The 24,658-nt window shown below is 44.1% G+C and overlaps 1 protein-coding gene and 1 non-coding gene across 2 annotated transcripts in view; both read right to left on the bottom strand.

The window, feature by feature from the left end:
• CFTR (CF transmembrane conductance regulator) overlaps positions 1-24,658 on the bottom strand; it is a 190,873-nt gene that overhangs the window by 73,213 nt on the left and 93,002 nt on the right. The window contains exon 25 of the mRNA XM_038751975.1: positions 1,305-1,399. Within this exon, the coding sequence (XP_038607903.1) occupies positions 1,305-1,399 (95 nt within the window). The remainder of the gene's footprint in view (positions 1-1,304; positions 1,400-24,658) is intronic.
• LOC119933813 lies at positions 19,843-19,980 on the bottom strand. The gene has a single exon (XR_005452683.1). It is a non-coding gene; the product is annotated as a small nucleolar RNA SNORA7 (small nucleolar RNA).

Raw genomic sequence — 24,658 nt, 5'->3', positions numbered from 1 at the left:
CATTGTGCTTAGTGAATCAACTTTCCTCTCAGCTCAATCAGTCAGTCGCATTTATTGAGTGCTTACTATGCTACGAACACTGGACTAAGTGCTTCAGAGCTCAGTGATAAGAGATCAGTGATCAGCTTCACTAGCCAGGGCCAAGGACAGGGCTGACCTGCCTCTCTCCCTGCTACTCAACTTCTCCAACACCCCAGCTCACATGCTTCTTTCCTCTCAAGCCAACCTATTCACTGGGCCTGCTTATCTTTCTTGCCATTAAACTCTTGATCACAGCCTCCCTTCTGCTTGGAACTCCTTCCCACTTCACATCCGGCAGACCACTGCTCTCATCTTCAAGACACATTTGAAAACATATCTCCTCCAGCAGGCCTTCCCTGATAAATCACCTCCTATCTCAGCACTTCCATGTCACCTAAGCACCTGGGTGCAAACCCCTCCCTCACCATGCCAACAGCACTAACATGCATATTTTAAATTGTGTTAATTTCTGTAATTTATTTTAACGTCAGTCTCTCCCACTAGATTGTGAGCTCCTGAAGGACAGGGATTGTATCTACCAACTCTACTCTTCCAGGTGCTTAGTACAGTGTTCTTCATAGAGTAGGTACTCAATAAATATGATTGATTGATAGACATGGAAACTGGTAGCCATGTCATGGGATTCAGCAGTTCTGACTATAGATAATAATAATAAGACTTGTTAGGTGCTTACTATGTGCCTAACACTGCTCTAAATGCTGGGGTAGATACAAGTTAAGCTGGTTGGATAGCACTGATTTTGGTACTTTTGCCCAGAGAAAATTATGGAAAAGTTTTGTCCCCAGAACTCTAGGTACCAAATCGTAGGACACCAGAAGGCATTACCAATGGCAGTGGCAGGTATGGGATGGGAAGAGAATGCCCTTATATGCTGTTTTCTTTTTGCACCTCAGTGCCTCCTTAAGCATCAACTTTGTAGTCCTTCAGTCAATACAATAACTCTAATGCTTCTCTGGTGGGTGATTCTAAATTCCAAAAGGAAAAGTGCTGCAGATTCTCAATCTCATCCCTTCCCATCTTGGAGCAATATCACACTTTTCTGTTTATCAGATCTTGACAACATACAATTCAACTCAAGAAATATTCTTCATTAGCAGCTGGACCGGCCGACTTGGCAATCTTTCATCAACACGCCCCACTTTGCCCCGAATGTCATTTCAAATACCCATGACAACCCCCCACTCTACATGGAAAGGAAAGTGAGTTTCCTCCTCAGGAAATTTGCTCTTTGGCAGCAATCAAACATGCTCTGAAATACTCACCTGGCTAATGAAATTCTGGCCCGCTGCCCTCCACTCAAAGTGATGCCACCTTCCCCCAGGACTGTATTGTCTTTGTCTGCAAACTTGGAGATTTCCTGTAACAAAGGAGTGAAGTCGTAGTTAGAGGAAGACAAAGGGAGACGCTTGCCATATTAGATCTTCATCGAGAAGTGGAGATGTTCAAAAGGCTCAGCATGGTTCGGGAAGAAGAAGATCATTCCTAAAAGGGAAATGTAAATCTCAATGTCCTTGAAATGAGACTGGGCCTAAATGAAACCTGGTTGGGGGCTGGCATTCAAAGGAAACTAAAATGTTGGTCTACACACTTGGTTTGAAGGTCATTTCCTGCAGAATGTCATCATTCCTGTGGATGGACTGAGGAAGCAGGCAGACACCTGCATATGTCTACATTTTTAAAAAGATAAAAATTGCCAAAGAATTATTTGAAACATTATTATCAGCCTAACCTATTGATCAATAGAGCTAAAGGGAATGAAATTGGTGATAAATGCTTTCCTGCTATTTTCTTGGGCTGCAGTCTTAGTTAGGGGGCTCCCAGAATTAGTTGGGGGGCTTCCAGGGAGGTAGGAACAACTGGCTAAGAATAGTGAGTGGGGAGGAAAAGGCATGAAAAAAGGTACAGAAATGGAAATACAATGAGACTGAAAAGAGAGACACATTGACATGGAGAGACAGGGAGCCTTGCACAGAAACAGAGAAGCAAACAGTGCCACAGACCTACTGATACTGACAGAGACAGAAACACAGCCAGAAAGAGATAGGATAAGCAGAGACAAAGAGAGACAAAGGTACAGTGGGAATCACAGAGACACAGCCAGAAACAGAGATACAAAGAAACACAAACACAGAATAGGCTAAGATAACAATGAAGATTGAATCCTCTATATGTGTGAATGTGAGTATGTTTATGTTATGTGACTGTGGAGGAGCCGTGTGTCTGTGGGTGAAGTTATCTCTGTGTGTACATAATAATAATAATAATAATGGCATTTATTAAGCACTTACTATGTGCAAAACACTGTTCTAAGCACTGGGGAGGTTATAAGGTGATCAGGTTGTCCCATGGGGGGGCTCACAGTCTTAATCCCCATTTTACAGATGAGGCACAGGCACAGAGAAGTTCAGTGACTTGCCCAAAGTCACACAGCTGACAAGTGGCAGAGCCGGGATTTGAACCCATGACCTCTGATTCCAAATCCCGGGCTCCTTCCGCTGAGCCACACTGCTTCTCTACATGCTTCTCTATGTGTGTGGATATAGGCATGCATATATGCATGTGTCTACATGGTAGTATGAATATGTTGGTGGGTATGTAACTCCATAGGTGTATGTCAATATTTGGTCTGTATATATATATGAATATGTGTTGAGCCTGTATATGTCAATTCAACTCAATTCAATTGTATTTGATTGTATTCAATTATATTTTATGTGTGCAAAGCACTGTGTCAATTTATGTATTCATTCATTCCATAGTATTTATTGAGCACTTACTATGTGCAAAGCACTGTACTAAGTGCTTGTATTTCTGGTCATGCACCCATGGTGAAGACCCCACAGCCAAGTACCCTGCTATCTCTAGGTCCTTTCTTCATCTATATGGCAAGCAGCGTGACCTAGTGGATAGAGTACAGCCTCGGAGCCAGAAGGATCTGGGTTCTAATCTTGGCTCTGGCACCTGTCTGCTCTGTGCCTCAGTTGCTTCACCAGTAAAATGGGGAATAAGAGGGTGAGCCCCATCTGGGACAGGAACTATGTCCAATCTGCTACCCTTTATCTACCGCAGTATTTAACGCTTAGTGCGGTGCTTTGTATACAGTAGCGCTCAATAAATGTAATGGAATGAATGAATTATATGCATATCCTTGTACTCTTCCACTCCCCTATCTGTAATTTATTTTAATGTCTGTCTCCTCATTTAGACTTTAAACTCGTGGGCAGGGAATATGCACACCAGCTGTACTGTATTTTCTCCCAAGCACCTAGTAGATTGCTTGGCACACAGTAAGCTCTCAACACAGATTGTTATTTATGTTCATTATGCAGCATATCAAACCACAACCTAGTGCTGCACTTGGGTTTTGTCGTTGTTCCCAAAGAGCCAGAGAAAAATATTGGCCAAAATTAAACCACAATCTTCTTTTCTCTTAACAAAAGGATGCCACGGATTCATAGCCAGGCTGATGTGTCATAGGAAAAGGAAATGTTTCTGCAAAGCTTGCATTGGGAAGTGAGGGGGGAATCTTTATTTCCAAAGAACTTTTAGCTGTCTTTAAAGCACCTATGATCTCCCCTGATCATCACCCAGACCCAAACTGATGGTGAGTCCACTGTCACAGAAAGACAAACCTAACATGCAACAACGGCAGAAGGATAAATGATACAGGCACAGTGAAGTACAGGTACAAGCAATGAGTTATAGCAATGGACTGTTGGAAGACCCTGAGGTGAAGAAACAGCATAGTGGGCAGAACAAGGGCCTAAGAGTCGGAAGGTCATGGGTTCTAATCCTACCTCCACATACTCATCTCAAATAGCCCTTTTTCAGCCACACTAGCACATATGGATAGGATCGTATTATCAGTTACATCGATTTACAAAATGAAGGACAAATGTACATAGAAATGTAACATCTGTTTGAAGGTGGTTACTTACACCGTCACCGTTACTTACCCTGTGTCAAAACTAAACACTTTCCTTCTAAAAGCAATAATTAGATCTTCTCATGCCATAGACTGGTCTCAAAGTCTTTCTCCTTAGGTGTGATGTGAAATCCTGGGGCCCCCAATTACGAAAGCCCAAAATTTATGGAAAGAAGTTGTGGGGAGGGAGAGATTTCACCCTATAATTTACCAGACTGTAAACTTCTCAGGGGCATATCCGTATGTTATTTATTTATTTTACCGTCTGTCTCCCCTTCTAGATTGTGAGGTCTTTGTAGGCAGGGACTGTATCCACTAACTCTGTCACATTGCGCTCTCTCAGGTACTCATTAGGGTGTTCTGCACACAATAAATGCTCAGCAGAGGCCAATGTTTGATAGATTACTGTTTTTGCATCCTCCCAAGCACCAAGTACAGTGCTCTATCCACAGTAGGGAATGAGTAGAGCACTCTCCACACTAGGCATTCAATACATGATGATGATGTTACCTCCCCCCCCTGTTATCACCAGGACACTTGATTGGAGATGGCCCATCAGGTTGCATCTGTTGCCAAAGAAACATCGAGGACCAGGAAATTCCCATAAGATGTTCCTGCCTCCAGTGTCAGCTCTAGAAATGGCCCTTTTCCCAAATGGCTGAGCTGTGTACTCTTGGCTCTCCCAAGCGCTTAATACAGTACTCTGCACAAAGTAGCACTCAATAAATACAACTGATTTTTTGACTAGGATGCTTTCAGCTCTCTTTTCCTCCTGAACTGTATTCTCCCAAGAGCTTAGTAGAGAGCTAATCCAACCTGATTAGCTGGTATCTACTGTAGCGCTTAGAACAGTGCTTGACATATGGTAAGTGTTTAACAAATATCTTATAAAAAGAAGCTGAGATCTTTCATCCCAGAAAATCTGCAAGTTAAAGCACCAAGAATGAAATGACTTCTGTTCCAGAGGAGATTTGAGAGAGCCCAAGAAATTTGAACTGTGGGTACAACTAGCAAGGGTGCCAAATCACGGTTTTGAAAAAAAGAAAAAAGAGGTGTGGCACTCAGGAACCAGTGAGAACTGGGTCTTCTCCAGATTAATGACTATCATGGTCAAGAATTATTGACTGAGTGCCTACAATTGCTTGGAATGCTGAACTAGGCACCTGGGAATATTCAGACAAAAACTAATTAGAGACAAGCTGTCTTTGGATTCCAAGAAGCATATCCTCCCCTTCCCTCCCATCCTGACTTCTGAGAGAGTTTGTTCGCTCTCAAATGTGCAAGACCAAGGGAAAGTGAAGAAATGGGAGTACTTGTTAATCCCTCTGTGAATGAAGCAGTGGTAAACTAAATACACAGCAGTAAAAATATCCTAAATTTGGGGAGCACATTTATTTTTCACAAGTTGCTTTCGTGTCATTTGTACTTCACAATAATCCCATTATATAGATATCATCATTGATGGTATTTACTGAGCACTGAAAATGTGCAGAGCACTATACTAAACCCGTGGGAGAGTACAGTACAACAGTTGGCAGGTATGTTCCCTGCCCATGATGAGCTTTCAGACTAGAGGGATACAGTCTAGAGAGGGCATCATTATTATTACTGTTATTTTTACTATAGTTTACAATAAGAATAGTAGAACAGTTGTAGTACTAGAACTAGTAGTAATAATGATATTATCATCATTAAGGCAGGGATTATTTCCCCTTTTTTCACAGAAGCAAAATGAAGCCCAGAGAGGGTAATAATTTGCCTGTCGTCACACAGTGTCACCAGAATTCCAGCCCTTTCAACAACCTAGCCAATGCTCCCTAAACTTTCAGCCTTGAGGCAGAGATTCTAGAGGGCAAGCCCCCAGGAGAGGAAAAGATAACCGGCAAGAAGAGGGCTTTAAAGAGCTCCCAACAGCTAAGCAGACCACTCCCCTAGCTCCCACCATCTAACCTTTCCAACCATCTTGGCTCTAGCTTCAGTACCCACATTACTGAGGCAGTTTAATCTCCTCACAACCTCCTCCCATCCTCCTCCTCCTCCTCCCCTGCCTCCCACCCTGCCAGAACTCCCAGCCAATCATGGATCTGGGAGTTTGCCATCCCAGGACGTTTCTCCATGAAAATGGCCAATAAAGAAAGAAATGAATGAATGAATGATGCCACGCAACACTATGTGCTATCTGGGCTGGAGACTCTTACGAGAGTTTTCTTTTGGCAGGCAAATGAATGATAAGAATGTTGTTATTTTCTCTGCCAAATGATTGACAGGCGGGCTCCTGCTCGAGAAACGCCCAGTTAGATAAATACGCTGGCAATCTGGATGACGGAATCCTCGCTGGGAGTGAATGTTCCGATATTCCTACCTAGGAGGAAAGGGGATCCATCGCCCTCCCCAGCCTGGAACTGCCCTGGTTGATGCAAGAGGTGTTGGGTAGGGTCAATTTAGATTCCCGCTTCCCATTGCAGACTGTCCCTCATGGGGTCTGTGGGATTTCAGACAGGGTGGTTGAGGAAACCCCTCTTCTTCCAGCACCTGATCAACCCAATGAATACGCTCCCCTGAGACTACCTGCCATGTGACATTTTTCCAAAATCGCTTTCTTCGTTCATCCCTTCCTTTTTCGGTTGGAGGTTTAGTTGAGTTTCTGCAGATGGAAAAGTCACTACCCTCCCCAGGGAGCCCTGCCAGAAATAAATCAGAGGAAAGGATCATGGGACTATAGAAACCCCCTCCACAACACAGTTATTTTCACAAGAAAAAATGAACGAAGGCCTGGATTCTAATCCTGGCTCTGCCACTTGCCTGCTTTGTGATTTTGGGCAAGTCACTGAACTTCTCTGTGCCTCAGTTTCCTCATCTCTAATTTGGAGAGTAAATGCCTGTCCTCCTTCCCCTTAAGACTGTGAGCCCCAGGTGGGATTGTGTCTGATTTGTTTAGCGACTAGCATAGTGCTAGGTGTATGAGAAGCAGCATGGCCTAGTGGATAGAGCATGGGCCTCGGAGTCTTAAGGTCATGTATTATAAACCTGGCTCTGCCACTTGTCTGCTCTGAGACCTTGGGAAAGTTATTTCACTTCTCTGGGCCTCAGTTCCTTCATATATAAAATGGGAATGAAGACTGTGAGTCCCACATGGGGCAGGGACTTTGCCCGAACCCAATTTTTTTGTTTCCACCCCAAAGTTTAATATGGTCCCTGGCACATAGTAATTATTATTATTACATAGTAAACACTATATAGATATTATTGTCATTAATATCAGAACTGCATCCAACCTTATTATCTTGTGTCTACCCCAGAGTTTATTACAATGGCTGGCATATAGTAAGCATTTAATGAATATTATAAAATAATAATAGCAATCATAATACCGGGGATGTTACTACCTTTCTCTCCTTACCTCAGAGGGCTATTGGGAGGATAAAATGAGATCAATCAGGGGGAGGTCCTCTGGGAAAATAAAAGCTCTGCATATAGCAGGTGTCCTGCGCCAAGCAGATGACTAGTAAAATGCTCTAAGCAGGGTACAAATCCAGGACAATAGTATTCATTAAGCACTTACTCTGTGCAGAGCATTGTACTCAGTACAACAGAATTAGTTAGACAACATCCCAGTCTTCAGGGAGTTTACAATCCAGAAGGGGAGAGAGCCACTAAAATATATTACAGATAGGAGGAAGTAATGGAATGTAAAGATATATAAAAAGTGCTACATGTGGGAATGTTTGTAAGTACTCGTGCTTTGGTGACAAAGTGATAAAGTGGCAGTTGTGGGGAATATACTAATGATGGTCTTTGTTAAGCACTTACTATTTGTCAAGCTCTGTTCTAAGCGCTGGGGTAGATACAAGTTAATTGGGTTGGACACAGTCCCTGGCCCACATGGGGCTCATAGTCTTAATCCCCATTTCACAGATGAGGTAACTGAGGCACACAGAAGTTCAGTGATTTGCCCGAGGTTACCCAGCAGACAAGTGTCAGAGTCGGAATTAGAACCCAGGTCCTTCTAACTCCCAAGCCTGTGCTTTATCCTCTAGGCTACACTGTTTTTTTAGGAAGATGAGAAAGCAATCAGGGAAGGACTACTGGAGCAGATAACCTTGAGGAATAACAAAACTAATGTATTTTTTGACATCACTCTGTACAGGGCTTGACACAAAGTAAGCGTTTAACAAATACCACAAGTTTTATTATTGGCTGTCCCAGAAGTGGAACATCTCAGGGAGAAAAGAGCTTTCCAGAGTTTTTTGAGTGATTGGAAGCAGAAATGCAAGATGTATCACTGTTCTGAAATGGTTTCTGACATCAGCAAAAGCCCAGCTGGAGAGATTTCAAGTGATTATTGATAATAATAGTCTTTGGCATTTACTAGACACCCTTATGACCCAGAACCCCAAAGAGTACCGTGTATGACCTGCATTTCTGGGTGTGGTTGTTGAGCTGTGTCTATCTGAGGTTAACACTGTGGATTATAATACACATTTGCTTAGGTAAGCCTCCTCCAAGAAGAACTGTATGTGAGGTTTTTTATTTTATTTTTTATTTTTATGGTATTTGTTAAGTGTTTACTATGTGCCAGGCACTGTATTAAGCACTGGGTAGATATAAAATAATCTGGTTGGACACAGTCCGTGTCCCATATGGAGGCACAGTCTTAATCCCCACTTTACAGATGAGGTAAGTGAGATAAAGAGAAATTAAGTGGCTTGCCCAAAGTCACACAGAAGACAAGTGGCGGAGGTGGGATTAGAACCCAGGTCCTTCTGACTCTCAGGCCTGTGCTCTACCTACTAGGCAACACTGCTTCTCATAGGCCACACACTGCCTCTCATGATTTTTGATTTTCTTGATTTGATTTTCTTTTCCTCATTCCTGGGTAGAGGGGACAATCTCCCTAAGGAGTGGTGGGCATACCCACCCCCATTTAAGAGGTATAGAAATCAGTAGTTCGGAATTCTCTCCTGGTGGGCAGAGGTAGCCTGTGAAAGCTGGGTGAAGTGGTTGCCACTGGCTAATCCAGCTAAAAGGGGACCGAGCTAACCTGAACCTAGTTCTGACTGCTCCTTTTTTAAGAAGAGTAACCACGTTCTCTCTCCTATGAATCCACGCCTTATTGTAGCAGGAGAGTTTGCATGCTTTAATGAAGCTTAGAGCTATGCCATACAGGGCTACCCATAGTGGAAAGGTCTAAGCCAAAACTCAAGTTTTTACTGCACGGAATAAGGTAATGGTAAACCACTTCTGTATCTCTACCAAGAAAACTCCAAGGATACACATATCACAACAACTTTATGCCAAAAAATGGCACGTTCTGACGATGGTGTGTCCGTGGATTTGCTATGGGTTGGAAATGACTCCATGGCATTTGAAGAAGAAGAAGAACCATATTCTGTTACACCTGTGGTACTGGGAAGCCATTTTTCCTAGCCCTGGAACTGAAGAGAAGCAAGGCATTAGGCTCAATGAGCACTGCTTGATGTAGCCTTCAGATAGGGGTAGGACATGGTCCAGTTCAGTTGAAGGAGCAACCTTTGACCAGAAACGAACTTCATGTTGGCAACCGCCTAGAAATGTTTCCTTGGACTCTTATCAATGCCACCATCATCCATGGTATTTATTAAGCACTTAATGTGTGCAGAGCACGGTACTAAGCAATTCGGAGGATACAATACAACAGAGTTGGTAGATGTGTTCCCTGCCTACAATGGGAAGCAGTGTGGCCTAGTGGATACAACATGGGCCCTGGAGTCGGAGGACCTGGGTTCTAATCCTGGACCACCAATTATCTTTTGTGTGACCTTGGGTAAGCAGCTTATTTCTCTGTACCTCATGTGCCTCATCTGCAAAATGGAGGTTAAGACTGTGAGCCTCATGCAGGAAAGGGACTGTGCCAAACTGACAACTTTGTATCTACCCCAGCCTTAGTACAATGTCCGGAAAATAGCGTTTAACAAATACCATTTAAAAACAAAACAAAGCAAAACAAAAAAACGGGCTAACAGTCTCTCCAAGACAGCTCAGCTCTGGAGACCAGATATCAATCAATGCAAGTGCTCTCTCCTATGAATGAGAGTATACTACTGAATAAATCCTTCTTATGGATTTATTGATAGATTAACTGTGCTCACAGTTAATTGCAGATGCAACAGTTATCCCCCATTCCCCGCCGCCCAGACTGTAAACTCCCGCAATAGACTGTAGACTCGGTATGGGCAGGGAATGTGTCTGCAAATCCTGTTGTAGTATACTCTCTCAAGTGCTCTCTCCTATGTCTCCAAGACAGCTTAGCTCTGGAGACCAGATATCAATCAATGCAAGTGCTCACTGTGTGCAGAATATTGTACCAAGAGCTTGAGAAAGTACAATGTAATAGCCTTGGTAGAAAGGATCCCTGCCCACAAGGAGCTTACAGTCTATATGGGGAGATATGGAACAGTTGAAAGGCACTAGGGATAAGCTGAGTGGTAAAAATAAAGCATCAAGCAAATGAGCATCCTGGCAAAGAGGCAGGGGCTTTTCTCAAGGGACTCTTATGGACTGGAGGGTTCTGATTGGAGTGTCTGTCCCAGCCACCACCCAGCCCCTGTCAACATCAGAGAGCACAGTCTCAGTGTCCACACCATGGATCTGTCAATCAGGAGACTTTGGTTCTAGCCCCAGGTCTGCCACTGGTTTGTACTGGAACTTGAGCAAATCATGTGACCTCTCTGGACATCAGTTTCTTCATCTGAAAAATGAGATAAGATATCAGCTCTCCCTCCCTTTTAGATTGTGAGTCTCATGTGGGGCAGGGACTGCGTCTGATCTGATCTTTTTTTTTTTTTCCAGTGGTATTTCTTAAGTGCTTACTATGTGCCAGACACTCTACTAAGCACTGGGATAGATACAAGCTAATCAAGTTAGTCACAGTCCATGTCCCACCTGGGGCTCACAGTCTTCATCCCCACTATACAGGTGAGGGAACTGAGGCGCAGAGAAGAAGTGATTTACCCAAGGTCAGATACGCAGCAGATACGCAGTGGAGCAAGGATCAGAACCCAGGTCCTCTGAATCCCAGGCCTGTGCTTTATTCACTAAGCCATGCTGCTTCATGAATGCAGTCCAGTGTTTAGCACATAGTAAGTGTTTAATAAATAACACAATTATTATACTTAAGTGTGTGGAGCTGTGCAGGGTTAAACAAACACAGATCCTGCTTGCTAGGGAACTAACAACTGACTGCTACAGGAATTATAAATGAAGTCAGGGATCTTAATTGAAAAAAAAAAGATTAAGGTGGAGGAAGATGACATCAAAAAGCAAAAATGTTTGTAGTGATACTAATATCCCACAATTAATGTAATTACCTGTTCCGAATACCCTGTTCATTGCCCACTGGTGGATAACTTTATTAGTACTTGACTCTCTCTTTATTTGATTTTTCATAAAACACTTAAGCTGTGTTGTATGCCCAGTAAAACATTTATCTTGGGTGATGGCAAAGGACTGTCAAACCAGGTGACGTAACTCTTAAGCGTGGTGGTTCTTCTGGCTTAAAGGCAGATTCCCATTTTCAAGAAAGTGGCATTTTGGAAGCCACAGATTCACCTAGGGTGTCCTGAGAGCCAACGTTCACTGACATAGAAAGATACTGACTGTTGGAAAGGCAGTGAAACTATGGGGCCAAACAGCACTCTCAGACCTTGGGCTGCGTGATTGCTAATATACACGTAATGGGAGTTGACTACAACTTGGGCACATATTTCTGTCCTGGTACGCCTTTGAGCTGTTGGGAAAATTACATTTCTGATCAAAGCCTCCGAAACCCTCCTTCCTCCTGAGACGATTAGACATTAGAAGCTGAAAGGGATCTTGGGAGACTTATCTATCATCTATCAATGGTATTTATTGAGCACCCACCGTGTGCAGAGCACTGTACTAAGCATTTGGGAGGATGTAAAAGAGTTAGTAGGCACTACCCCACTCTCTCACTGGCTCTGATGTAGGGCTCTGTCAGGCAAACTGTCCATCCAGTGTGTAACAGGGATTTATCACCCGGAAGTCCTCCCAACTCATTTGACTACCGTCTCTCCCGTGGCACTTTTCTCAAGTTTTCTTCTTGCTCTACTGTCAGGAGAGCTCAGAAGACATGGTTTTTCTACCCTGGGAAATGGCAGTGTGGCTGAGTGAGAAGCAGTGTGAACTAGTGGATAGAGCACAGGCCTGGCAGTCAGAAGGACCTGGGTTCTAATCCTGGCTTCTCCACTTGTCTGCTGTGTGGCTTTGGGCAAGTCACTGCACTTTTCTGCGCCTCAGTTTCTTCATCTGTAAAAATGGGGATTAAGACTATGTGGGACAGGGACTGTGTCCAACCCGATTATCTTCTATCTACCCCAGGGCTTAGAAGAATGCCTAGCAAATAGGAAGTGCTTAACAAATACCAGAATTATTATTATTCACTGAGCTAAATAACCCTGGGTCTTTTCGTCCTTCCTCTTACACCTACGTAGGTTCACTTAGAACCTTGTCCCGGTTTTCTGGAGGCCAGAACTGGGGGCAACCTTCTACCCTACACTCTCAAGCCCAGAGCTTGAGGATCTTACCCTCCTTTAATTCCTCCACTCTGCTACCTTACCTTGTATCATTAATCAATCAATCAATCGTATTTATTGAGCGCTTCCTGTGTGCAGAGCACTGTACTAAGCGCTTGGGAAGTACAAGTTGGCAACACATAGAGACGGTCCCTACCCAACAGTAGGCTCACAGTCTAGAAGGGGGAGACAGAGAACAAAACCAAACATATTAACAAATAAATAGAATAGATATGTACAAGTAAAATAAATAAATGGAGTAATAAATACGTACAAACACATATACAAATATACAGGTGCTGTGGGGAAGGGAAGGAGGTAAGGCGGCAGGGATGGAGAGGGGGAGGAGGGGGAGAGGAAGGAGGGGGCTCAGTCTGGGAAGGCTTCCTGGAGGAGGTGAGCTCTCGGTAGGGCCTTGAAGGGAGGAAGAGAGCTAGCTTAGCGGATGTGGGGAGGGAGGGCATTCCGGGCCAGGGGGTGTATGGCGGATGTGTAGCGGGCCAAAAGTGAGTAAAATTGAGGAGCTGGATGTTCCCCAAAACTGCAGGTGAGAGATCCAATTTTTCTTCATAAAACCGAGTAACTAAGCAGAAGCCATCACGAGGCCAAAATGAAAGGGTTCTGCTGAAGCGGTAGCAAGCTGAGACTAGATGGCTCCATCTTCACGCCTCCTAAAGATGATTTCTTACTTTGTCATTGGCGGGCATTGACTGAAAACGTTTGTCTGTGGGGTGTGATGAACCCAATCCAGTAATCTGTCTTTAACACCCAACTCCTCCTCTAAACTCCTTGTGGGCAGGGGTCCCATCTACCAACTCTGTTGGAGCGGACCCTCCTGAGCGTTTTGTACGGGGCTCTCCGCAAAGCAAGGGAGCGCTCAGTACATACCAGAGAACAGTAGATAACCATCGCTAGATAAGCAGTATGGCATAGGGTTAGGGCACGGGCCTGGGAGACACGAGGTTTGCTGCCATTTGAGAAGCAGCGTGGCTCAGTGGAGTCAGAGGTCATGGGTTCAAATCCCAGCTCCGCCGCGTGTCTGCTGTGTGACCTTGGGCAAGTCACTTGACTTCTCTGAGCCTCAGTTCCCTCATCTGTAAAATGGGGATTAAGACTGTGACCCCCACGTGGGACCACCTGATCACCTTGTATCCCCCCCAGCGCTTAGAACAGTGCTTTGCACATAGTAAGCGCTTAATAAATGCCATCATTGTTATTATTATATTATTTGACTGCTGCATAGGGTTAGGGCACGGGCCTCGGAGTCAGAATCAATCAATCGTATTTATTGAGCGCTTACTGTGTGCACAGCACTGTACTAAGCGCTGTACTAAGAGCATTACTAACCTCACCAACTGTTTGACTGCAACCTCCTAATCTGCCCTCTGTCCACATACCCCCAAACTACAACATTGTGCTCTCCCTCCAAAAAATCCACCAATCTCTCAAATCCCCTCCTCTTAACCCAGGTCATCATGACTCACTTGAACTCACTATTTAACCTCCCCTCTTTTTTTCCAATAGATTGCAAGTTCTCTGTCCACTAGATTGGGAAAACCTTGTGGGCAGAGAACTTGTCTACCTGTTCTATTGTACTCTCCCGAGTGCTTAATTCAGTGCTCTGCACAGAGTAAGCGCTCAATAAATATCATTGATAGACTGATTGATGCCCCAGTCCACCCCTATACAACACCGGTTCCTGGGTCACCTCAGAGTACACTTTATCCATTCCTGCTCTTGTGCCACAAAATGCAGTTGGCAGAAATCTAGACACCAGACTAACATTGGCCTCTTCATATTCATCCATACTTGCTGTAGTTCTGTCTCTCTTCCACACAGCAATATCACTGTCAAATCCCTCATCTACAGCCATGATCAGCGTGGCTCAGTGGAAAGAGCCTGGGCTTTGGAGTCAGAGGTCATGGGTTTGAATCCCGGCTCTGCCAACTGTCAGCTGTGTGACTTTGGGCAAATCACTTAACTTCTCTGGGCCTCGGTTCCCTCATCTGTAAAATGGGGATGAAGACTGTAAGCCCCCTGTGGGACAACCTGATCACCTTGTAACCTCCCCAGCGCTTAGAATGGTGCTTTGCACCTAGTAAGCGCTTAACAAATGTCATCATTATTATTATTATTATTATGATCATCATCTCTACCCATTATTCCAGACCTTTCTCTTCTAAAACCCTCAGTGTCTCATCTCCCTTCTCTCTCACCCCTGATAATCTTGAAAACAACTTTGTTAATGAAATAAAAACAATCAGATGCAAATTCCCCCAAATCTCCACCTCACCTCCCCACCTCCCTCCCACCCCCATACTCACTCTCCCATCTTTCCTACCATGTCTCAGGAGGAGATCTCCTTCCTGCGCCCAAAATCTAACCCACCCAAATGACCACCAGGCTGGTCCAGGCTCCTGACAAATCCCAGCTTGGTTCCTGGATCAGGCTTCTTCCTGGTCTCCGAGTCTCCTGTTTCTCTGCTCCCCTGCTCAAACTTCACTCTGTGTCCTGGATCACTTAGCTAAAAACATTCTGCACACTTCTCCCAACTCCTGAGAAGTCTCAAATGGCAACCCATTCTTCTCTGATCAAGCAGAAACTTCTTAACATTTACTTTAAAGCATTCAATCAGCTTTCTCCTTCCTAATTATCCACTCTTTCCTCCCATTTTTGCTGCCAGATCATTTTTCTGAAACTTCACACTGTCTTTCCTACTCCTCACAAACCTCCAATGGTTGCCCATTTCATTTTATATCAGAGAAACCACAGAATATTGACTTAAAAGCCCACAACCAACTCTCTCCCTCCGATTTATCCACTGTGTTCTCCCAGTACACCCACCTCACACTCTATATGCAGTGTTCTCACCTCTCCCACTGCTGACCCTCTTGCTCTTAATAATAATACCATTATGGTATTTAAGTGCTTGCTATGTGCCAAGCGCTGGGGTGGATACAAACAAATCAGATTGGACAAAGTCCCTGCCCCACGTGAGACTCTCAGTCTTAATCCCCATTTAATAGATGAGGTACCTGAGGCACAGACAAATGAAGTGACTTGCCCAAGGTCACCAGCAGACAATTGGCAGAGCTGGGATTAGAGCCCAGGACCTTCCCCCTCTCCTTTCTGAAACTCCCTCCTCCTTTGATTTCAACATAACCCAGTTCTTCCCAGTTTCAAACCCTCCTGAAAGCACATCTTCTCCAGAAGGCTTTTCCAGATTCATATCTAATCTCTCTTCTCACTTCCCCTGACTGCCTCTCCAGCACTTCTACACCAACTAAGCACTTAAGTATTCATCACACTTGCATCACACTTCTGTACATATCTTAAACACCCTATTACTTAAGCACTAATTCATGTACCTATTGCCTTTTCCTTCTTCCTCCTATCTATAATTTATTCTTGTTTCTATCCTCCTTAGTGGTAGGGATTACCATTTAAGGATTGTAAACTTCTTAAAGGCAGGGATCATGTCCATTAATTCTACTATTCTCTCCCAAGCACTTAATACTAAAGGTGCTCAACTGATTGCTATTGATGATAACAGCTCTCAGATGGGCTCCTTGAATCAAAACCAGACTGAGAAGTAAAGAAACTTCTCTGACACTCAGAGCCCACTCCAAATGATGTAGTCCACACTGGCCAACAAACATTTTCTGGGTATCAATCAATTGAAAGTATTTATTGAGAGCTTACTGTGTGCAGAACTCTGAACTAAGTGCCTTGGGAGAGCACAATAGAACAGATTTAATGGACATGTTCCCTGCCCACAAGGAATTTACAGCCTAGAGAGGGAGGCAGACAAAAATTATGGATATATACATGTTCCATGGGACTGAGGGTGGGGTGTATCGAAGGTGCAGATCTGAAAGGAGGGGTGTTGCAGAAGGAAGGGGTAGGGGAGAAGTGGAGGAAAGCCTCTCAGTCGTCAAACTGACCCGAAAAATTGGTAATGGATGGAATGCAGCAACAGAAACTGGAGTGTGTTCCCAGATATTGGATGGGAGTAAGAACTCTATGCAGGGGTCCTATTTAACCAGCTTTTGTTATAAATGTATGGAATTGCCTTGGTGCCGTTTCACCAGGTTGACTGCCATCTGAGCTGGGGGAAATAAAGGCTAAGAGATATTGGCCGTATTTTGGTAGAGTTCTTCTCTCAATCGGTTGCTCAAAGGAGAAACAGAGTGGCCTGGTAGACAGAGCACGGGCCTCGGAGTCAGAAGGACCTGGATTCCAATCCTGGCTCTGCCACTTCATTCATTCATTCAGTCGTATTTATTGAGAACTTACTGTGTGCAGAGCACTCTATGTATCTGCTGTGTGACCTTGGGCAAGTCATTTAACTTCTCTGTGTCTCAGTTACCTCATCAGCCAAATGGGGATTAAGACTGTGAGCCCCATGTGGACAGGAACTGTGCCCAACCTGATTAGCTTGTAACTACCCAAGTGCTTAGTACAGTGCTTGGCACAGAGTAAGTGCCTGAAAAATACCATTAAAGAAAAAACAAAGAGGAAAAAGGACCTTGGGCTATCAGAGCAAACCATATTCAAATGAACCTTCTAATTTAAAGCCAACTTTTGGGCATGTGCATTTTGGGTCCCAGCCAAACTCCAGCTGGTATAATGATATTTCTCCTCTTCTAAACTTCCCTAAAGCTTCAGAAGACAAAGCAGCATGAACCTCCTTTTCCTACTGAGTGGGCAGTGACTCAAGGGAGAGGGGCTCAACATTAAACAGCCACTTGTTTCAGTGTTAGAACCCAATCAGAGGACCTGAGTTCTAATTCTGGCTCCTCCACTTGTCTTCTTTGTGACCTTGGGCAAGTCACTTCACTTCCTTGGGCCTCAGTTACTTCATCTGGAAAATGGGGATTAAGACTGTGAGCCCTGTGTGGGACAGGGACTGTGTCCAACCTGATTATCTTATATCTACCCCAGCACTTAGTACAGTGCCCTGTACATGGTAGGTGCTTAACAATTATCACAGTTATTATTATTATTATTATTATGTGTAGCAGCAGTTCAGTGTTGGATAAAGCAGTCCCCAGGTCAATTCAGTAATGAATTCAGCAAGACCAGGGACAAATATCCTGTTTGACCATTATGGGCCTATGACATAAGAGCTCCATTAGAATTTTTCTGTGAATGTGTAGCTCATTTCTTTTTTTAAAAAATGGTATTTTTCAAGTGCTTAATATGTGCCAGTCACTCACTCTGCGTGTTGGCGTAGATACAGGGTGATCATGTTGGACACAGTCTCTGCCACATGGGGCTCACAGTCATAATACCCATTTTACAGATGAGGGAACTGAGGCCCAGACAAGTTAACTTCCCCAAGCCCACACAGCAGACAAATGGCGGAGCCAGGATTAGAACTCTGGTCCTTCTGACCACCAGGCCTGTAATTTATCTGCTAGACCATGTTGCTTCTCTAAGCTTACAATAATAATAATAATGATGATGGTATTTATTAAGCACTTACTATGTGCAAAGCACTGTTCTAAGCACTGGAGAGGTTATAAGGTGATCAGGTTGTCCCACGGGGGGCTCACAGTCTTTATCCCCATTTTCCAGATGAGGGAACTGAGACCCAGAGAAGTGAAGTGACTTGCCCAAAGTCACACAGCTGACAAGCGGCAGAGCTGGGATTTGAACCCATGACCTCTGACTCCAAAGCCCGTGCTCTTTTTCACTGAGCCATGCTGCTTCTCTGAAGACACTTATCTTCTTATGCCTTATGAAGACACTCAGATGAAAGCTGTTGGGGAAGGCCAAGGTCATCTCTATTACTGGGCTGAGGATTATATTACTTTACTGCTAAAAGGAAAACAATTCCTCAAATTTATACGTGTGAGCTGTTTATATAAATGTTTAGGGTGGGTTTTTTTTCCCTTTGAATGAAAGCACCTGACGATCATTCTAATACCCTTCATGGTTGTGAAGCCAGGACAGAGGACTTGGAAAGGGGAATGGTTGAAATGGGGTTCACTATCACGAGTTTGATGTATTAGAGAAGTAAAGGTATGCGCTAGGCAAAGTGCATTAAAGAAAGGGTGGGGTGTCTTTCCTAATCATTTCGGATAATTTTGCAATATTTACCGGGCACACTTTACAGTGACTTTGCAGATAGAAAAAAGCTGTAAATCTTGGTTTATGACTGGCTTATCAGCCTTTGATAAGGCCATGACAACCCATCATTGGCTGCAAAATAGGAAGAAAATAAGCTTGAGTTAACTGGGCCAGAATCAGAGAAGAGTTTCTCACCTGCAAATTTTGTTCCAAAAAGCATATCTGAAGGGCACTGTCAATGACGGAGAGTTAACCCTCTTCTCTAGACTGTGAGCTCCTCTCTAAACATTGAGCTCATCTCTAGACTGTTAGCTCATTGTTAGACTCTAAACTCGTTATGGGAAGGGAATTCTGTCCTACTGTCCTCTCGAGGGCTTAGTACAGTGCTATGCACACAGTAAGTGCTCAATAAATAGCACAGTTGATCGGTAAAAAATTTTTTAACATTCAATTCAGCCGCCAAGCTGGAGTTGGAGCTGTGAAAAATACATCGATGTCACTTTCCCCTTCTCACTGCATATTCACACAAAGGAGAGAAAATAGGAAGTTTGTCTTTTTTTCCAGAAACCTGAAAGGGTGGAGGATTGTCCCAGAGGCTTAAGTTCCCACACTTGTTAAAGAGTAAGGAAAGGCATGAAGCTTCTGCCCCGTCTTGGCCATGGCCTACGGAGGTGAATACTGTAATTGAGGCACACATGTACGTGGAGCACAATTAGTCGTGTTTCCAACCTGGACTGGCTCAAACTGCCTTGACTGCGATTGGGAAAAGGCTGACAGGATTCTTATGCTTTGGGACTTTATATGCAAAGTGACTCTTTGCCTCTCTTTAAGAACTCAAATGTCATTGATCTATTGATAAATCACACTGTTAACCAATGAATCACACTGCCATGTAGGTGGATAATAAACAGCAAGACTGTAAGCTCATTGTGGGCAGGGAACATGTCTGCTAATTCTGTTGGACTGTACTCTCCCAAGCACTTAGTACAGTGAACTGCACATAGTCTTGTCTTATGCCATCAAGTGGTTTCTGACCCATAGTGACACTATGGACATATCTCTCCCAGAATGACCCACTCTCCATCTGCAATCGTTCTGGTAGTGGATCCACAGAGTTTTCTTGGTAAAAATACGGAAGTGGTTTAGCAATTCCACCTTCTGCGCAGTAAACTCGAGTCTCCGCCCTCGACTCTGTCCCATGCTACTGCTGCCCAGCATGGGTGAGTTTTGACCTGTAGCAGATTGCCTTCCACCAGCTAGCCACTGCCCAAGCTAGAAATGGAGTGAGTATGCCTCTGCTTGACTCTTCCTCCCATAGCCACGACTGGTAGAGTACTGGAAACTCTCCAGGTGCAAACCTGAGAGGTGCTGCACAAAGTAAGTGCTCATTAAATACAACTGGTTGACTGATTTAAGACAGAAACACTATGCTGCTATTACTGCTGCCAATGGTCCCACCATGATTGTCACCAGTGAAAAACAAGATCTTATAAAGACTTGATAGGCTCATAAGGAAGGATTGTGGCCTAGTGTGGCCTGTCTAGGACACAAAGGACCTGGTTTCTTATCTAGGCTCTGCCACTTCTTTGCAGTGTGACCTTGAGCAAGTCACATAGCTTCTCTGTGTCTCAGTACCCTCATCTGTAAAATGGGGATGAAAATCCCATTCATTCATTCAGTCAATCCTATTTGAGTGCTTTACTGTGTGCAAAGCACTGTACTAAGCACTTGTGAGAGTACAATACAACAAACGAGCTCACAGTCTAGATCCTAAACCCTCCTACTTAGACTGTGACCCCCGCATGGGACAGGGACTGTGTCCAATCTGATTATCTTGTATCTACCCCAGTGCTCAGTACAGTGGTTGGCACATAGCAAGCATTTAACAAGTATAATAATAACAATAATAATAATCAATGTCAATATTTTATAAGCTGGTTATCATGGGAGATTTTAAAACACTTATTGACAAGAGGATTAAAATAAAGGGACCGATGGGATTGGAAAAATAAATAGCAATAGCTCTCCTACTCACTGGATGACACCTTGCAGGGTTGCACCTGGAGAGTTTCCAGTACTCTACCAGTCTTGACTTCGTGGGGGTGAGTCAAGCAGAGGCCTAACCATTCCATTTCTAGCTTGGGCAGTGGTTAGTTAGTGGACGGCAATCCGCTACAAGTCAAAACTCACCTGTACTGGGCAGCAGTGTCATGGGAGAAAGTCGAGAGTGGAGACTCAAGTTTACTGTGCGAAAGGAGGCAATGGTAAACCACTTCCATATTTTTACCAATGAAACTCTATGGCTACACTACCAGAATGATTGCAGATGGAAGTGGGGCCTTCTGGGAAAGATGTGTCCATGACGTTGCTATGGGTCAGAGACAACTCAACAGCATAAGACAAGACTGATTGGATGTGTTCAACATCAGCTTGTAAACATCAGCTCTTTCTTCCACTTAGGAATAGGATAAAGATGTTTCGAAGGCACCCATGATCCATGTGGTGATGCCTTATTATTTTTTTATGGTATTTGTTAAGTACTTACTATATGTCAGGTACTGTTCTAAGCTCTGGGATAGATACAAACTAATCAGGTTGGACACAGTCTATATCCCACATGGGGCTCACAGTCTTTATCCCCATTTTACAGATGAGATAACTGAGGCACCGAGAAGTTAAGTGACTTTCCCAAGGGCACACAGAAGAAGAGTGGCAGAATCAGAATTAGAACCTAGTCCTTCTGACTCCGATCCACTAGGCCACGTTGCTTCTCAATGATTACATCACTGGCCAAAAGCAGGACCTGAAGGATATTCAACGTAATTTCTAGCCTGAGTTATGCTGCTTGCTAGGTTCCAAACTCCAATGCTCTCACTCTTGATAAAGTCCAAAGTGGTATCTAAATGATTTTGATAGTTGAATATCAAACCTCTAGAGAACACAGATTCCTTCAAGAAGTTTCAAACAACATCGAACAGCTCTATGAGTGCAAGAAGCCCCTTTCGCCTCTACTGATGTGACAAGTGAATCATGTCAGTGTATTAGGCAGCCACTGTGACTGTGGACACCAATGAACAGATCACCCCAAGAGGCCTAGGTCAGTTCATTGTGGGCTCGTAGCAAGCTTTGAGTACAATGCTCCGCACACAGTAAGCACTCAATAACTATAATTGAACGAATGACTGTGCAAGAATGATTCTGAGATCAAAGAACTACTCACGGAAAAACCAACAATGCTTCTTCAGACTCTGATCCAGAGAATGTCTTTGAGGCCCACATCTTGTCTTTAGGAACTAAGTTCGAGGCGGCAAGTTAAGGAGCCGTGGTGGGAAGCCAAGGCCAAATAAATCTAACCCTAAGCAGACCAAACCCAAGCAGTGGTCATAATAATAATAATAATAGTGGTATATTTTAACTGCTTACTATGTGCCAGGCACTGTCCTAAGCGCTGGGATCGATACACACAAATTGAGTTGGTCACAGTCTCTGTCCCACACGGGGATGGCAGTTTTAATCCCCATTTGACAGATGAGGTAACAAGCACAGAGAAGTGAAGTGACTTTCCCAAGTCACACAGCAGACAAGTGTCGGAGCCGGGATTAGAATCCACGTCCTTCAGACTTCCGGGCCCGTACTCTATCCACTAGGCTGTGCTGCTTCTCTTCCTCTCTTCTACCCCCAGAGAGTTTTTGTTAGCTCCTACAAATCTCCATGGCACCACTGAAGACTCCAGTCAATCCATCAATCAATGGAATTTATTGAGCACTTTCCGTGTGAGAAGTACTTCACTAAGTGCTTGGGAGAGGACGATACGATACAGTTCAAGACTCCAGATAGCCCCACCCTCATCACCAACACAGCAAAGACCTGGCCAAAGCTTTTTGATAATTTCCCTATTATGCCATCTAGGATTATGCCCAGCCAAGGACAGTGAACGTGCTGGCATTTGGAAGAAGTGTAATTGAGTCTCCTCTGCAGTGAGAGCCACGAAGAATGGCAAGGCTCCCAGATCTGATAGTAGGGCTGCCAAGATCGTCAAGTATGGAGAGAATGTTCTGCTCCTGGGCCTGAACAGGCTTTTCCTTAACATATGGAATGCTGAGGAAATACCACAAGATTTCAGAGATGCCACTATTATCACCATCTCCAAGAAGAAAGACAAGAAAGATAACCTCAGAAAGTATTATGAACAATCATCGCTTTTCATTTCTGGCAAGATCATGGTCAGAATCTTTCTTGGCCATATCCTAAAAACACCATTAAACTGTTAACTATGCATGCCAACTTGTACTTCCCAAGCGCTTAGTACAGTGCTCTTCACACATTAAGCGCTTAATAAATACGATTGAATGAATGAATGAATTCCCAAGAATGTAAAGTGACTTTAGACCACAGCAGACATGAATTTGGCTGAAAATTCTGCCCAAGAGAAGTGCAGAGAACAAGATCTCCACGCAGTGTTTGTAGACTTTATGAAAGTTCTTGATAACAGCAGCAGATCTGGGCTCTGGAAATTATTTGACTCTCCAGAGAAGTTTATCAATTCCTAAAATCACTCCATGGTGGAATGGCGTCAGAATCAGAATCGAGAGGGCCTTTAATCTAATCCTTTCCCCATGACCAGTGGAGTAATGAAGGTTTGGATATTAGATATCCAATCTTCTTCAACCTAATTGTCAAAGCCACGCTTGAGGATATGATAAATAAATTAAACTCATCAGTCTAAGAACGTCATTGAAAATTTCTGAAATCATTAAATTGGGAGTTGTTATACTCTAATGACAGGAGCCTAGTTGCACACTTTCAAGAAGTCTTGTAAATATCTATAACATGAGAAACAGTGTAGCTTAGGGGAAAGAGCCCAGGCTATGGAGTCAGAGCACCTGGGTTCCAATTTTGGCTCTGCTTCTTACCTGCTGTGTGACCTTGGGCAAGTCTATTGACTTCTCTGTGCCTCCGTTTTTCATAAAATAGAGATTCAACATCTGTTCTCCCTCCTTCTTAGAGCCCCATGTGAGACAAGGACTGTACGTGACCTGGTTATCTTCTATCCACTCCAGTACTTAGCACTGTGCTTGGCACAGAGTAAGTGCTTAACAAATACCACAATTTTATTTTTATCATTATTATTAGTACAACTTTTCTGATTCAGAAAACTGCTGAAGACTGAGCTCCAAACTATCAAACTCATCCTATCCCAACTGGATTACTGCATCAGCCTCCTCTCTGATCTTCCATCCTCCTGTCTCTCCCTACTTCAATCCATACTTCACGCTGCTGCCTGGATCATCTTTGTGCAGAAATGCTCTGGGCATGTTACTCCCCTCCTCAAAAATCTCCAGTGGCTACCAATCAACCTATGCATCAGGCAAAAACTCCTCACTCTCAGCTTCAAGGTTCTCCGTCACCTCGCCCCCTCCTACCTCACCTCCGTTCACTCCTTCTACAGCCCAGCCCGCACCCTCCGCTCCTCTGCCGCTAACCTCCTTACTGTGCCTCGTTCTCGCCTGTCCCGCCGTCGACCCCCAGCCCACATCCTCCCCCTGGCCTGGAATGCCTTCCCTCCGCACATCCACCAAGCTAGCTCTCTAACTCCCTTCAAAGCCCTAGTGAGAGCTCACCTCCTTCAGGAGGCCTTCCCAGACTGAGCCCCCTCCTTCCTTCCTCCCTCCTCCCCCTCGCCTTACCTCCTTCCCCTCCCCACAGCACCTATATATATGTTTGTACATATTTATTACTCTATTTTACTGGTACATATTTACTATTCTATTTATTTTATTTTGTTAATATGTTTTGTTTTGTTGTCTGTCTCCCCCTTCTAGACTGTGAGCCCGCTGTTGGGTAGGGACCATCTCTATATGTTGCCAACTTGTACTTCCCTAGTGCTTAGTACAGTGCTCTGCACACAGTAACAAGAGATGTGTTCATCTTCTGGGAGATTCCCAAGTAGAAGATGCAACCTCGACACAATGAAAGCAGCATGGCTTAGTGAATAAGAGCATGAGCCACATGTCTGCTGTCTGACCTTAGGCAAGTCATAACTTCT

The sequence above is a fragment of the Tachyglossus aculeatus genome, chromosome 10 (assembly GCF_015852505.1).
Source record: "Tachyglossus aculeatus isolate mTacAcu1 chromosome 10, mTacAcu1.pri, whole genome shotgun sequence".
In the NCBI taxonomy this organism is placed as follows: domain Eukaryota; kingdom Metazoa; phylum Chordata; class Mammalia; order Monotremata; family Tachyglossidae; genus Tachyglossus; species Tachyglossus aculeatus.
Note: the sequence above shows the minus strand (reverse complement) of the source record. Positions and strands in the feature narration are given on the sequence as shown.